The sequence below is a fragment of the Bombina bombina genome, chromosome 3, assembly GCF_027579735.1.
Source record: "Bombina bombina isolate aBomBom1 chromosome 3, aBomBom1.pri, whole genome shotgun sequence".
Taxonomy (NCBI): domain Eukaryota; kingdom Metazoa; phylum Chordata; class Amphibia; order Anura; family Bombinatoridae; genus Bombina; species Bombina bombina.
In genome coordinates, this window is record NC_069501.1 from 504440612 (window position 1) to 504457775 (window position 17164).

At 38.3% G+C, this 17164-nt stretch overlaps 1 protein-coding gene across 1 annotated transcript in view; it reads right to left on the reverse strand.

Moving 5' to 3' along the window:
• Positions 1-17164, reverse strand: part of DENND2D (DENN domain containing 2D) — a 441033-nt gene that overhangs the window by 391003 nt on the left and 32866 nt on the right. The window contains exon 3 of the mRNA XM_053705345.1: positions 3527-3639. Coding sequence (XP_053561320.1) covers positions 3527-3639 — 113 coding nt within the window. The remainder of the gene's footprint in view (positions 1-3526; positions 3640-17164) is intronic.

The following is a 17164-nucleotide window of genomic DNA, read 5'->3' on the forward strand; positions in this document are numbered from 1 at the left end:
GAAACTACGGGATAAGGCCGGGAGTCTGAAACAGAGAGAAAATCTTCCCCTAACACAGCGCAACCGCACTCTAAAAAGCTACTGAAGACGAAGGTCCCTAAGTTGCAAAAAGGTAGCTCAGAATACCAAAATATTAAGAAATGAAACCTTGTGCAGCAAGCTCAGATAGGTCTGACGAACAACACCTGAAGCAAAAACACTGCAAGCTGCAGTCATCTAAAAATGACCCTGAAACTTAAAGGGACACTGAACCCAATTTTTTTCTTTCGTGATTCAGATAGAGCATGCAATTTTAAGCAACTTTCTAGCAAGAGTTGGTGGTAGGGAACTCGCCTCATGGGAAATAGAATCCCCAGAGGCGGATGGCTCAGTGGGCACCTGATTCCCCAATCCCGAGGAACAGAGCACTCTAAAACAGCATTCGGAACATAACTGATGGGCATGTACCACCCGGGACAGTTCATATTCTTCGCAAGAAGTAGAGTCTGAAACAGAGACATCCGTCTTCAAAAAAAATCAGAATAAACGGACCAATAAGAAAAATCTAAACGGCACCTTACACCCCCAATGGCTGGGGCACTCACCACCTCCAGGGAACCAGACACCAGCGGACAAGGATTTCTCCGTCGGCACACGGTCAGGAATGCGAAAATGGAGAGCCAAAATGTGGCCATGCCCGGTCACAAGGTAAAACGTGCAGTCCATGCAAAAGTGCACCCGACCGTAAAGGCCGCATCACTAGCCATAGGCCGTTATGTTCCAAAATAGCCATGAGCCGAAGCAACACTACACAGTAGCAGACAGAATCACATAACAAACATGATTATAAACCCCCCTGTTCAATAACCCCCCTCAGGAGATATTAACCCTTGATTCCTAGATACAAAAAGGAGCCTCACCGAGACCCTATGTTAATGTTATCCCCGAAAGGTTGTAGCCTCTCTCGGATAAACAGTTGTAATTACAATACATCCATGATGAAAGTAAAATTAAACAATCTTACCGCAATCTTCCTCATGGAACAGGAACATGGCCCTTCAAGTGTGACAGATAGTAGCATCGCTTCTGCCATGGACTTGAGAGAAAAAAAGCAGGCAGCGAAACTAGTCAACGCTGATTGCTTGTGGAGCTGTTAATATGAGTCGGGATGGTTTCCCTGCATCTCCGGACTCTAACATTCAGCCATGCTCTCACTGAGAGGCTGACAGGACTACTTAAAACTCCAGTCCCATCCCGAAGAGTACTACCCTCCATAAAAGACTATCGAAAACTTCTGACACTTCTCTGCCAACCTCCTGGGACAAAAGGCAAAGAATGACTGGAGGATGAGGGAAGTGTGTGTGTGTGTGTGTGTGGGGGGGGGGGGGGTATTTAAGCCTTTGGCTGGGGTGTCTTTGCCTCCTCCTGGTGGTCAGGTTCTGAATTCCCAAAAGTAATGAATGCAGCTGTGGACTCTTTCCATTTATGAAGAAAAGCTCTGTTTATTCAAAGAAAATTGTTTGTGACAAGGACACAAATTTAAAGGGACATAAAACAAGTTGGGATAGAGACAAATAGAATATGTACTTTAATTACTTTACCTGCAAGTATACTGCAGTGCCTCGCCATTAACCCTTTCTTTTTAGTTTCTGAATTGTAAAGCTCTAACTCCCCCACACACATTTCCTTCTATGGCTTTATCTATATCTATTGCTCTTTTGGTAGAGGAGTTGGCTGCTTAGCTATGTAATTTATTTTGCTTATTTTTGAAAACATTAAAATGCTTGCCAGCAATTTTTTTTTTAAAAAAAATGTATGCAAACTATTTTTAATTAATTAGCCCTTTTAGGATATGCACAGATCTCAAACCGTTTTATGTCCCTTTAAGACTGGAGCAAAGTAGATTTAATCTCCTGCAACAAAAACGTTTTTTCACTGTAAGAGCAATAAAATTGTGGAACTCACTACCTAAGGAGGTAGTTAATGCCAATACCTTAGATATATTTAAAATGATTTGGATACATTTCTGGCTAGAAACAGAATTCAGGGATATGATTGTTTGTGTTAAATGGGTCACCTATTTAATGGGATTCCTTTAAGCTGGAGCTTTTTTGCAAGTATATTAGATTTGTATAAATTGAACTCGACGGACTTCAGTCTTTTTTCAACCTCATTTACTATGTTAAATCAGAATAATTGATGCTTGTTCTAGCAACACAAAAATGTACAAAAAAAATGTACATTAGATTGTACGACCAGGGAACTACTGGGGCATCTATAACATTTGCTTGACAGTCACAAGATCTAACACAATAATAGAGTAGCTTGTGATTCAGACAAGAAACCATGAGTTCTATTTTTGGCAAACCCCAACGCCTATCTGGTTAAACACCACCTTGTTCAAAGTCTGCCTCACAACAGGTGTAATGTGAACAAGAACCAGCCAGAAAAAGGTGTAGTATATACTGAAAACAGTGAAATTAACACTTATACAACACAGTTAACCCTACGTTCTGCAAGAGATCAGTATACACTATTTTCCAGTGACCAAGGACTTCATTTTAGTACAGGTGAAGTGAGATGGGCTGCATTAACATCTCCAAGTTATCCTTCATAGGAACTCTGAGGAGGAAATTGGGTCTGGGCACTTGATTCATCTGACTCCATCTTAAAGGCAAAACTTTGACTGATTGACTCTGGGAAACTTGGAGGCATTAAGGCTATGGTATATCGGGGTAGTGGAGTGGCATGTAATCCCACGTTGGATCTTCACCATCTTATGAAAGAAATCCATCTCATTGCTTTTTTCAATAAACTATTTCTTTATTGTACACAACAGTTCAGCCATTTTTCTGCTTAAACCTCAATGAGTTGAGCCAACATAATAAAAGTGTAGACAGTTGAAATTTAAAACAATGTCACATTTTTAGTAGTGAATTCACAAACATTAGGCAGAAATTGGTGTGCCGGAAAATAGTGCAGTGCACTGGCGAAACAGAGCATGAAATAAAAACTGAAGATCTGAAGCACAAACAGAGCTATAGAATATCCTAATGCAATGATTTGTATGACCAACTGAGAATATATGTGGCTTGCAATGATCTTATCAGTGGAACTGGCTCAGCTGTAGAATATGCAGGTGTTATTTCACACTTCAGTGCACACACTAAAAACAAATGCAGAAATGACACAGCCACAGCTGATTCTGACATTCATGTGTAACTGAAGGAATATAAATGTAATAGTTTACATAGTGTATGTTAAACCATACTGCTAAATATACATCTGTTATTACTGTCTGGGATTATTAGTATCTACAACTTATTCCTGTTGGTCTTATTTAAATTCCACCCTCACCATTTACCTCAACACACCTACCAGACAGATCAAAAGGACATGAGGAAAAGGACTGCTTTACAAATGTAGGTCTGTTGACAGTTCAGAGACATGAGGGTTCGGCAGTAATAAATAGGGGTACTTCACCCAGCATCCTAGAATCTCCACTGGCCCTGCTTATGAGAATTTATTTGAATGGCTCTTTATTTACCTTGTATATTCATTCAGAGGGGCCCAGTTGTTCCCATCAGGAAAGCAGAACAAGGGGATGGCCTTTAAGAGATTATCTTCCTCTTCTTTTTGAAAACGGAGAAGATTTTCTCTCTGTAAAGAATGAAAAACGTTGAAAAGTATGTCAGAGCTATACTGTTAATGAAATTTCACTTCTCAGAGATAAAAAAAAATCCTAGGCTACCTAAGCAGTTCATTTAAACTATTGCCCAGTTATATTACATAACTTTACAAAAAGGACGTGAAACCCCAGATTTTTCTTATTGCGATTCAGATAGACCATACTATTTTAAACAACTTTCCTATATACTTCTGTTATCAAAATTTGCTTCATTTACTTAGTATCCTATGCTGAATGAGCAGCAATGCACTACTGTGAGCTAGCTGAACACACAGTGAGGAAATGGCAAGAGACAAATGTGTGCAGGCATCAATCATTGAATAGATCCCAATAGTGTAGCATATGTACATATTCTTTTTCAACAAAGGATACCAAAAGAAGAAAGAACATTTGAAAATAAGTGAATTTAAAGTGAATGTCAATTTTGATGCTAAAGTGCCCGGTTTTTAAAAATTCGATTAAAAACAGGGGCATTTTAATTCATCAAAATTTACATTTCACTCCTGTTGAGAAAAAAAAAACAACTTACCTTTTAAACTTGACAGCCGCTCCACCTTCCTCCACCCGTCGCAAAGCCTCTTCCTGGGTCTAAAATGAGGAATCCAGCTTCCTCCAATCACAGTGTTGAATCAGACACTGATTGCCCCCGGGGGGGGGGCGGGGAGCCGTGATTGGAGGATGACTTATCCATCATTTCTGTTGTCAGAAATGGCTTGCGACAACCGGAGGAAGCTGGAGCTGCTGTCAAGATTAAAAGGTAAGTTTTTTCACAACAGGAGTAAAATGTAAATTTTGATGAATTAAAGTGCCCCTGTTTTTGATCGAATTTTTAAAAACCGGGCACTTTAGCATCAAAATTGACATTCACTTTAAAAGTGTCTTAAAATAACATGGTCTATCTGAATCATGCAGGTTTATCTTTTGAGTTTCTTATCCCTTTAACTACCTGGGTGAGGACAATGACAGGGAGACCTTTTTTATATGGATCTATGATGGAGCAAAGGACATCTTCCAGTCATCATCCATCTGCCTTCTTTTTTCTCGAACGGTTCAATGATCAGGACAAAAAACTGACAACATGCTCCAATGTAAACCAGGAAGAGTTTCTATGAGACAAATGGCCCATATTTCCCTTATGCTTTAATGAGAGGTTAATAACAGCCCTCACTTGAAAGAAGAAAATATACCTCTCAGTGTCATGGTGACCACCTGTCCCAGTAGGCTTAAGAAGCTCTTTGATGGGGTGGGGATCTTTCAAAGCCCCTATATCCACTTTCCAAATAGGAGCTTCTCTTGGATCCCCTATGTTCAGAAAAAGCAAACATGCATGGCTTTGCCATTAGTTTTTGGCAATTAGAAGGCCCCTAATTGCAACTGTGCACCACACTCCAGCAATTCCTGGCAGTGAAGTGGTTTATCAGTTAGCTTGCAAATTTGTAGGGATTACCCTCCTACCTCCTGATCCCTCCTGAACAGCTCTCTTCCCTCCCGAACCCCCACTGGGGACCACCATCTTAGATACTGGCAGACAGTCTGCCAGTATGTAGTTTAAAACATTTATATATTTTTATAAATATTTATTTTTTAAATTTCTGTAGTTTTGGGATCCCTCCGCATCCTCCCTCATCCCCCTCCCCACACACACACACACACACTGTTTCCCGCTATGTTTGTTACTGGCAGCCAGTATACCAGTAATACATTTTTTTATTTTATATTTATTATATTTTGTAATTTTCTCTATGGGCTCTGTACCCAGGCTTGTCTGGGGTAACTGCCTGAGTCACCCAAAGCTGTGCAGTTGGCTAGGATTGCTGGTGAGCACCCAGGGCTGTGAACTTTGCAGGGTCATACGATGTGTACCCAGTCTGGTTTGAAAGGGCAGTCCATTTCCGTGTTTTGTATGCGTCTAGAAAAATTACAAAGGGCCAGTGTCACCTTTGTTTGGATCTCAGTGTGTTTGGTTGAAGGCATGCAATTGTGTGGCTGTAGAGTAGGGAGCCAGGGAGGAAGAGATCTTGACGTGGTCCTTGGCCAAATGCTATAATTAACTCTTCCATGTTTGCCTTTAATCTAGCTATGTGATTGCAAGAGTGCCAGACTTTCTATGTGCTGTGTCTAAATTTGTTTTGTTATTTTTCCTATGGGCTTTGCACACAGGCTGGTCTGGGGTTAACTGCCTGGGTCACTGAAAGCTGTGCAGCTGGCACCCATGGCTGTGAGTTTTGCAAGGTAATGGGATGTGTCCCAAGTCTGGTTTCAGAGGACAGTCCATCTCTGTGGTGTGTGTGTGTGTGTGTATATGTGTATATGTGTATATGTATATATATATATATATATATATATATATATATATATATATATATATATATATATATATATATATATATATATATATATATATATATATATATATATATATATATATATATATATATATATATATATATATATATATATATATATATATATATATATATATATATATGGTGTTAACAGGGAGGAGAACTGCACCCCTGAGATAGAACAAAAGCTAGAATAACTTCCATGCCTGTTCATTTATATTGCAACTCAGGGTGCTCGTTCTTTTAGCACACTATGCCCCTTCACAGAGAAAAAATATCCTGTAGCATATCAGTCTGATCCTGCCCAATGACAGTCCAGCGCCGAAATACCAGGCAATTCTTCTCTGAACAAGGGAAGCAACAACCCCAGACGATCGTTTCGGCCTTCTGTGGGCCTCGTCAGTGAGGTGCAGTTGTATCTCTCTAAGGGCATGTGTGCACGGGGTCCACGTCTGGATTACCCATTACCCTTAGGGAGACCCAAGGGTAATTTACATATGCGGTTAACAGGGAGGAGAACTGCACCCCTGAGATAGAACAAAAACTAGAATAACTTCCATGCCTGTTCATTTATATTGCAACTCAGGGTGCTCGTTCTTTTAGCACACTATGCCCCTTCACAGAGAAAAAATATCCTGTAGCATATCAGTCTGATCCTGCCCAATGACAGTCCAGCGCCGAAATACCAGGCAATTCTTCTCTGAACAAGGGAAGCAACAACCCCAGACGATCGTTTCGGCCTTCTGTGGGCCTCGTCAGTGAGGTGCAGTTGTATCTCTCTAAGGGCATGTGTGCACGGGGTCCACGTCTGGATTACCCATTACCCTTAGGGAGACCCAAGGGTAATTTACATATGCGGTTAACAGGGAGGAGAACTGCACCCCTGAGATAGAACAAAAGCAATCCCAATGAGCGGTATTATCATTAATTTTGCACAAAAATGTTGGGTCTGTAAAAATGCTAAATAATTTAAAATTAGAGATTTCAAATTCAGTTTTTATTTATTAAAACGATTTAACTTTCCGATTAACTAGGTCTATAATTTGACATACAAACTCTAAGCCTTTGTCCTTCCAAAGTGCGAAAGGATAATCTTGTAAACCAGGTATGAAATCTGGATTACCTAATAAGGGTAAATACAATGAGACTTTTGAATTAATCAGGCAATGACTAGATAACTTATTCCAAACAAAAACCTGTTCTCTAAAAATTTGTAGATTTTTTATTAAATTTGGAAGTTTTTGTGGTTCTATATGTAATAACAACTGCAACGTATAAGGTTTTACCATCTCTGATTGTATTTCTAATAGAGTAAAATTACCTGTTTTAGTCAACCAGTCTAGAGCTACTTTGGAAAGGCATGCAATGCAATAAGCTTTGATATCTGGTAGTGACCATCCACCTGAGTTCTTATCTAGCTGGAGTTTTCTTAAGGCAATTTTAGGAGTTTTATTACCCCAAAGATACTTTGTGATAGATGTATTCAGCAGCTTCAGATCTTTTTATGTATTACCAATAGTAGATTTTGCATAATATAAAGTAATTTTGGGAAGGCAATCATTTTAAATAGATTAATTTTACCGAATAAGTTTAAAAAGGTAAAGCTGCCCACCTAGATAGGTCCAATAATACCTTTTTAATTGTAGTCTTATAATTTAGGTCATACCAAAGTTTTGGGGCGTTTGAGATATTAATACCCAGATAGGATATAGCCATTAGCTTCTTTAAACGGATGATTCAAACACGAATACTCTTATTTAACCATAGCACTTCAACTTTAGTTTATATCCGGCAAATGTGGTAAAATCTTGAATCAAATTCACTATCTTAGGAAAAGTGGAATAAGTGTTATTAATATATAGGAGTAAATCGTCTGCATATAGTGATAGTTTTATTGCCTTAGACCCAATTTGAATACCATCTATATTATTTCGGATATAAACTGCAAGGAGTTCAATTGCCAGGTTAAAGATAAGTGGAGAGAGGGGACAGCCCTGTCTACTCCCTCTGCTTAACCCGACAAATTCAGAAATCTCTCTGTTAATTATAAGCGCAGCTTTGGGGAAATTATATAAATTCTGAAGTAGATGAAAAACTAAATTTATGCTTACCTGATAAATTACTTTCTTTCACGATATGACAAGTCCACGGATTTCATCCTTACTTGTGGGATATTAACCTCCTGCTAACAGGAAGTGGCAAAGAGCACCACAGCAGAGCTGTATATATAGCCCCTCCACTTCCCCTCCACTCTCAGTCATTCGGCCCAAGGAATAGTAAGAGAAAAAGGAAAGGCTAAAAGGTGCAGAGGTGACTGAAGTTTACAAAAAATATAAAGAAAAACTGTCTTAAAAAGAACAGGGTGGGCCGTGGACTCGTCATATCGTTAAAGAAAGTAATTTATCAGGTAAGCATAAATTTTTTCTTTTACAAAGATATGACGAGTCCACGGATTTCATCCTTACTTGTGGGAAACCAATACCAAAGCAATAGGATACTGATTAAAGGGAGGGACAAGATAGGAACCTAAACGGAAGGCACCACTGCTTGAAGAACCTTTCTCCCAAAAATAGCCTCAGAAGAAACAAAAGTATCCAATTTGTAAAATTTGGAAAAAGTGCGAAGGGACGACCAAGTCGCAGCCTTACAAATCTGTTCAACAGATGCATCGCTTTTAAAAGCCCATGTGGAAGCCATAGCCCTAGTAGAATGAGCCGTAATTTTTTCAGGAGGCTGCTGTCCAGCAGTCTCATATGCCAGGCAGATGATACTTCTCAACCAAAAAGAAAGAGGTAGCCGTAGCTTTCAGACCCCTACGCTTTCCAGAATGAATAATGAATAAAGAAGAAGATTAACGGAAATCCTTAGTTGCCTGAAAGTAAAACTTAAAGGCACGGACCACATCCAAATTATGCAACATACGCTCCTTCTTAGAAGAAGGGTTAGGACATAAGGAAAGAACAACAATTTGAAACAACCTAAAAACAGAACTTTCCAGGATAACAATTTGATATCCATGGAATGCATGGGTTCAAACGTAACCCCTTGAAGAACTCGAAGAACTAAATTCAAACTCCAGGGAGGAGTAATGGGTCTAAATACAGGCTTAATTCTAGATAAAGCCTGACAAAAAGACTGAAAATCTGGTACATTTGCCAAACGTTTGTGAAACAGAATTGACAAAGCTGAAATTTGTCCCCTTAAGGAACTTGCTGATAACCCTTTCTCCAATCCTTCTTGGAGAAAAGACAGAATCCTAGGAATCCCAACTTTACTCCATTAGTAACTCTTGGATTCACACCAATAAATATATATACACCATATCTTATGATAAACTTTTCTAGTGACAGGCTTTCTAACCTATAACAAAGTATTGATGACCGAATCAGAGAATCCTCGCTTCGATAAAATCAAGCGTTCAATCTCCACACAGTCAGCTGCAGAGAAATTAGATTTGGATGTTGGAAAGGACCTTGAATGAGAAGGTCCTAACTCAATGAAAGTTTCCACGGTGGCAGAGAGGACATGTCCACTAGATCCGCATACCAAATCATGCATGGCCACGCAGGCGCCATCAGGATCGCTGAAGCTCTCTCCTGTTAGATTCGAGCAATCACACGTGGAAGGAGAGGAAACGGCGGAAACACATAAGCTAGGCTGAACAGCCAAGGCACTGCCAAGGCATCTATCAGTTCGGCCTGAGGATCCCTTGACCGGGATCCGTATCTTGGAAGCTTGGCATTCTGTCGAGATGCCATCAAATCCAATTCCGGTCTGCCCCATCTGAGAATCAATGAGGCAAATACCTCCGGGTGAAGTTCCCACTCCCCCGGATGAAAAGTCTGCCGACTTAGAAAATTTGCTTCCCAGTTCTCTACTCCTGGGATGTAGATTGCTAACAGATGACCAGAGTGGGCCTCCGCCCAACTGATTATCTTGAATACCTCCATCATCGCTAAGGAACTCCTTGTTCCCCCCTGATGATTGATAAATGCCACAGTCGTGATGTTGTCCGACTGGAATCTGATGAATTTGGCCGAAGCCAACTGAGTCCACGCCTGAAGCGTATTGAATATTGCTCTCAGTTCCAGAATATTGATTGGAAGTAGAGACTCCACTTGAGTCCAAACACCCTGAGCCTTCAGGGAGTTCCAAACTGCACCCCAGCCCAGAAGGCTGGCATCTGTTGTCACTATCACCCACGAGGGTCTGCGGAAAAGTCCCTTGGGACAGATGATCCGGCAACAACCATCAAAGAAGAGAGTTTCTGGTCTCTTGATCCAGATTTATCTGAGGAGATAAATCCGCATAATCCCCATTCCACTGTCCGAGCAGGCACAGTTGCAGTGATCTGAGATGAAAGCGAGCAAACGGAACAATGTGCATTGCCGCTACCATAAATCCAATTACCTCCATACACTGAGCCACTGATGGCCGAGGAATGGACTGAAGTGCTCGGCAAGTATTTAGAATCTTTGATTTTCTGACCTCCGTCAGAAAAATTTTCATGGCTACCGAGTCTATCAGAGTTCCCAAGAAAGGAACCCTTGTCTGTGGGACAAGTGACCTCTTCTCTATGTTCACCTTCCAGCCGTGGGTTCTCAGAAAAGACAACACTTGTGTCCGTGTGAGAGTTTGTCAGATGATATATGTTGACGCATGAATCAGAATATCATCCAGATAAGGCGCCACCGCTATTCCTCGTGGTCTGAGAACCGCCAAAAGAGACCCTAGAACCTTTGTGAAGATTCTGGGTGCTGTGGCCAACCCGAAAGGAAGAGCCACAAACTGATGTTTGTCCAAGAAGGCAAACCTTAGAAACCGATGATGATCCTTGTGGATTGGAATATGAAGGTAAGCATCCTTTAAATCCATGGTAGTCATATATTGACCCTCCTGGATCATTGGTAAGATTGTTCGTATAGTCTCCATCTTGAACAATGGGACTCTGAGAAACTTGTTTAGACACTTGAGATCTAAAATGGGTCTGAAAGTTCCCTCTTTATTGGGAACCACAAATAGGTTTGAGTAAAATCCCTGTCCCTGTTCCAATTTTGGAACTGGACAAATTACTCCCATAGTAGAAAGGTCTTTTACACAGCGAAAGAACGCCTCTCTTTTTATCTGGTTTGCAGATAACTTTGAAAGATGAAATCTCCCTCTTGGGAGAAATTCCTTGAATTCCAATTGATAACCGTGGGTCACTATTTCTAGTGCCCAGAGATCCTGAACATCTCTTGCCCAAGCAAAAAAAAAAAAAAAAAGAGTCTGCCCCTACTAGATCCAGTCCCGGATCGGGGATCGCCCCTTCATGCTATCTTAGGAGCAGGAGCGGGCTTTTTGGATTGTTTACCCTTATTCCAGTTCTGATTAGGTCTCCAGACTGACTTAGATTGGGTAAAATTCATTTCCTGCTTTGAGGAAGAAGAAGAAGCAGGGGGTCCTCCTTTAAAGTTCCGAAAGGAACGAAAATTATTCTGTTTACCCCTCATTTTAACTGATTTATCCTGAGGTAGGGCATGGCCTTTACCTCCTGTAATATCAGAAATGATTTCCTTCTATTCTGGCCCAAAAAGGGTCTTACCTTTAAAGGGAATAGCTAAAATCTTATGTTTTGATGACACATCAGCAGACCAAGATTTGAACCACAATGCCCTACATGCTAAAATAGCAAATCCTGCATTTTTTGCCGCAAATTTAGCAATTTGAAAAGCGGCATCAGTAATAAAAGAATTAGCTAGCTTGAGAGCCTTAATTCTATCTAAGATGTCATCTATCTAATGGAGTCTCAATCATAAGAGACTCTTCTAGAGTCTCAAACCAAAAAGCTGCTGCAGTAGTTACTGGAACAATGCAAGCCGTAGGTTGTAAAAGAAACCCCTGATTAACAAATAATCTCTTTAGAAGACCCTCTAATTTATTATCCATAGGGTCTTTGAAAGCACAACTATCCTCAATGGGTATAGTAGTATGCTTAGCTAGGGAAGATATAGCTCCCTCTACCTTAGGGAGGGTTTGCCATGAGTCCCGAATGGTATCTGATATGGGAAACATTTTCTTAAAATTAGGAGGGGGAAAAAACGGTATACCTGGTCTATCCCATTCCTTTCTAACAATTTCCGAAATTCTCTTAGGAACCGGAAAAACATCCGTGTAAGTAGGTACTTCCAAATATTTATCCATTTTACACAATTTCTCTGGAGGAATCACAATAGGGTTACAATCATCCAGAATCGCTAAAACCTCCCAAGAAACAGGCGGAGGTGTTCAAGCTTAAATTTAAATGACATAGCATCCGAATCTGTCTGAGACAAAACATTCCCTAAATCAGAAATTTCACCCTCAGACAGTAATTCCCTGATCCCCAACACAGAGCACTGTGAGGGAACATAGGAAATAGCTAATAAAGCATCAGAGGATTCAGTATTTACATTAATACTTGACCTACTGCGTTTACCCTGCAACACTGGTAATTTAGACCAGTGTTTTTCAACCAGTGTGCCGTGGCACACTAGTGTGCCGTGAGAGATCCTCAGGTGTGCCGCGGCAGACTGACAACATTGTGACATATTTTTTAAACTTTGATTGTTTTTTACTCCCAGTGCAGGGGTGTCCCTCTTTCAAATTTTTAAATATTGGGAGGTATGTGACAGGCTCATCAGGCAGACATCATTTACAACCATGACATATTGACATTCATTCACAGACAATCATTATGATTGTTTGTGAATGAATGTCAATATGTCACGTATAGTTTGTAGGAGGCATGGCATAACAGCACAATACATACAGTATGTGTGTGTGTATGTGTGTGTGTGTGTGTGTGTGTGTGTATATAATATATATATATATATATATATATATATATATATATATATATATATATATATATATATATATATATATATATATATATATATATATATATATATATATATATATATATATATATATATATATATATATATATATATCCTCTCCAAGAACACAGGCACTCACTGGTCTTATAAAAGGTAATCCTTTAATCAATCCATTAAGACAATTATAATACCATGACGTTTCGGCACACCATTGTGCCTTTATCAAATGTGACAAAAATATTAAAAGCTTTTAATATTTTTGTCACATTTGATAAAGGCACAATGGTGTGCCGAAACGTCATGGTATTATAATTGTTTTAATTGATTGATTAAAGGATTACCTTTTATAAGACCAGTGAGTGCCTGTTGTTCTTGGAGAGGATACGAATTGGTTTGCAGTGCACCTTGGCAGTTGAATTGGCGTAAGATTGTGCTGTCCTCTATCTGGAATATATAAATATATATATATATATATATATATATATATATATATATATATATATATATATATATATATATATATATATATATATATATATATATATATATATATATATACACATACACACATATACAGAGAGAAGTGCACTCACAGGAACGAACAACTGGCTCAATACCATTGTTAGCCTGTTCTATGGCGATTTACCACCTGGGTGCAGCTTTTTAGCCCAGTAATGCTTTTCACAGAGTAGAACTTTCCTGTAGTATATCAGTCTGATCCCGCCTATTACGGTCAGTCCAGCGCCGAAATACCAGGCAATTCCTCTCTGAACAAGGAACACAGCAACCCCAGACGATCGTTTCGGCCTTCATTGGGCCTCGTCAGTGAGGTGTAGCAGTATTCCTCTAAGCACACTCCTATATATAGGTTGCACCGATACCATTTTTTTAAGACTGAGTACAAGTACCGATACTTGTTTTCAAATACTTGCCGATACCAATTACCGATACTTTTTTTTTTACTGTCATGTGACAGTTTACCAAGCACAATACAGACTAACTATTTAAGATTCCTTCTTTATAATTATGAAGGACTGTAACTCAAAAGACATTATAAAACAATAAAACAGTTTTATTTGTCACAAAGTTCACAGAACATGTTTATAAATAAAAATATTACAATAAAATATATTAATAACAACAACAATAAATAAATATAAAATTACAACCCACCAAAAGTACAATACAGTAAAAAATAAAACAGTGCACTGTTTAATCATGGGGATCATAACTATGGGCTAGATTATATTTGACTGGCAAGCTTTACCAATGATCTCATTACATGTCCTACTCCATTAAAGGGACAGTCCAAAAAAAACTTTCATGTTTTAAATAGGGCATGCAATTTTAAACAACTTCCCAATTTACTTTTATCACCAATTTTGCTTTGTTCTCTTGGTATTCTTAGTTGAAAACTAAAACTAGGAGGTTCATATGCTAATTTCTTAGACCTTGAAGACTGCCTCTAATCTGAATACATTTTGACCACTAGAGGGCATTAGTTCACTTGTTTCATATAGATAACATTGAGCTCATGCACGTAAAGTGACCTAGGAGTGAGCACTGATTGGCTAAACTGCATGTCTGTCAAAAGAACTGAAATAAGGGGACAGTCAGCAGAAGTTTAGATACAAGATAATTACAGAGGTAAAACGTGTATTATAACTGTGTTGGTTATGCAAAACTGGGGAATGGGTAATAAAGGGATTATCTTTCTTTTTAAACAACAAAACTTCTGGTGTTGACTGTCCCTTTAAAGTCTATGGAATTGGAAATGTGAACAGAGCATTGGTAAAGCTTACCAATCAAATGTAATCTAAATCTAGTCCTATAATTGCAGGATGAGTGTTCATTGGAATTAACTTAATTTGTCCTATGAGAACTCTTCCTGCAATTATATAATCTAAGGGTATGGATGTTCCTCAGAGTACAATATGTTTTGAACATAATTGTGCAAGATGAGAACTAGCAGTAAAAAAGGCAATCAAGCAATAAGAATAGTTTTTCAAAACTTTGTGGCAAGTTCTTTTTAAAGGAACAGAAGCCTCTCTGCATGTTCAGCTATAAGTCTGTTTTTGCTATCAGTAAGGAGGTTCGACTCTAAGTTGAACAGTCTTTCACTTTCCACACTACTGCATGGGGCAGAAAGATATTTTTGGGCCATTTTAGCCAGTGCTAGAAATCTCAGTTTATTAACTGCCCAGTACTTCAGGGGTTTGTCTGAACGAGGTACAGTGATCTCTCCTAAAATAATACAAATAACAATTTGTATTGGCAGAACAATAGTAAACAATTTTTAGTTTAGTCTCCACTCCAGCTTAAAATGAAATGGGAACATGCAGTTTGAAAAAACGTCACAAGATAGCATATGGGTAGGAAGTGGAGGTATCGGTTTAAGTATCGGTGCATTTACACGAGTACAAGTACTCATGCAAATACTTGGTATCGGTACCGATACTAGTATCGGTATAACCCATATATATATATATATATATATATATATATATATATATATATATATATATATATATATATATATATATATATATATATATATATATATATATATATATATATATATATATATATAGTATTAGGCTACAATGTGTGATTTTTTTTTTAAATTTTGGGCAGGTGGTGTGCCACAGGATTTTTTAATGTAAAAAAGTGTGCCACCGCAAAAAAAGGTTAAAAATCACTGATTTAGACAATACCTCTGTAAGGGTAGTTGACATAACTGCAGCCATCTCCTGCAGAGTAAAGGAATTAGACGCACTAGAAGTACTAGACGTCGCTTGTGTGGGCGTTAAAGGTTGTGACACATAGTCTAACATATAGTAAATCACTTTTGGTTATTAAAAAATAAAGGAGGAAACGGGCAACCTATCCCGAATGCATTAATGTTGACCTTAGACACAGAGCAGGCTTTCAATAGGGTAGAATGGCCGTATTTAATGTCTTGTCTAGGAAGATTTAATATAAAAAGGTCCTTTAGGAACTATTTTTCCCCCAAAATGTTTTATTGAAAATTTAATAAATCTTTACAAACAATAACTAGAATAAATTCCAGATAACATTGGATTACAGTCCTTTTAGGAACTTTATTGAGAATGTATATTCTAATACTACTGCATCAATTACTGTCAATGGAGAGATGTTTCAGAGATTTAGGTTAGGCAGAGGAACCCGGCAAGGTTGCCCACTGTCTCCCCTTTTATTTAATTTGGTGTTGGAACCATTGACAATTTTCCTGGCATAGTTATAGAAGGGGAAAGTCATCTTCTCTCCTTATATGCGAACGACATAAGTGTTTATACAGGATCCAGAAATACATCTACACAAGATTGTTAAAGTTATTAATTAATTTGGTTATTTTTCCTGTTTTAAGATCAATAGTAATAAATCGGAGGTACTATGGCTAAATAGAAATGCGGACTATGATACTATTGACTTCCTGTTTATAGTTAATACTAACTATTTAACCTACCTGGGTATAAACATTTCAGCTAACCAGGAAAAATGGTAAAATATTAATTTTGAAAAAAAATATCTCTTTCTATAGAGCAGTCCCTTAAGAGCTGGAACAACTTATCTATATCCCTACTGGGGAAAATGTACTTAAATAATGGTTTTACCAAAACTTCTCTATCCATTGAATATGTTACCAATTTTACGTCTTAAAGATAATGAGAGATTGAATAGGATTTTCAATAAGTTTCTCTGGCGTGGGAAAAAAACACGGATTAGTCAGACAAATTGAAGAAACCATTAACTCGTGGTGAAATGGGGGTGCAAGATATTTATTTATACAACCTGTCATTTCTAACAAGGATAGCTGTAGATTGGTTACTGGGGACTGAACATTTCTATGTAGATTCATTGGAAAAAATTACTTTTGGGGGATAAACAGAGCTTATGCTCTTCATACGGAATTGAAGGAGTTTCAACCTTTAATCAGAAACAATATTATGTACAAATGTATCTCTTGACAGCCTGGTTGAAGATTAGTAAAATGCTTACATGTCTGATAAAAGGATCAATCTATTTACCAATAAGAGGGAAACCAAACTTTCAACCAGGCAATGACTAATATTTAAGGAATGGGAGAAAGTGGGGATTTATAGATTAGATGACTTATAAGATACAGTGATTAAGACTATGCGAACATTTCCAGAATTACAATACAGATATAGTCTCCCAGAAACACATAATTACTCGTATATTCAATTATTACATTATATAAAAGTAATTCTAAATAGTCCAACATTTGAATGAGAACCTCATCCCTTGTA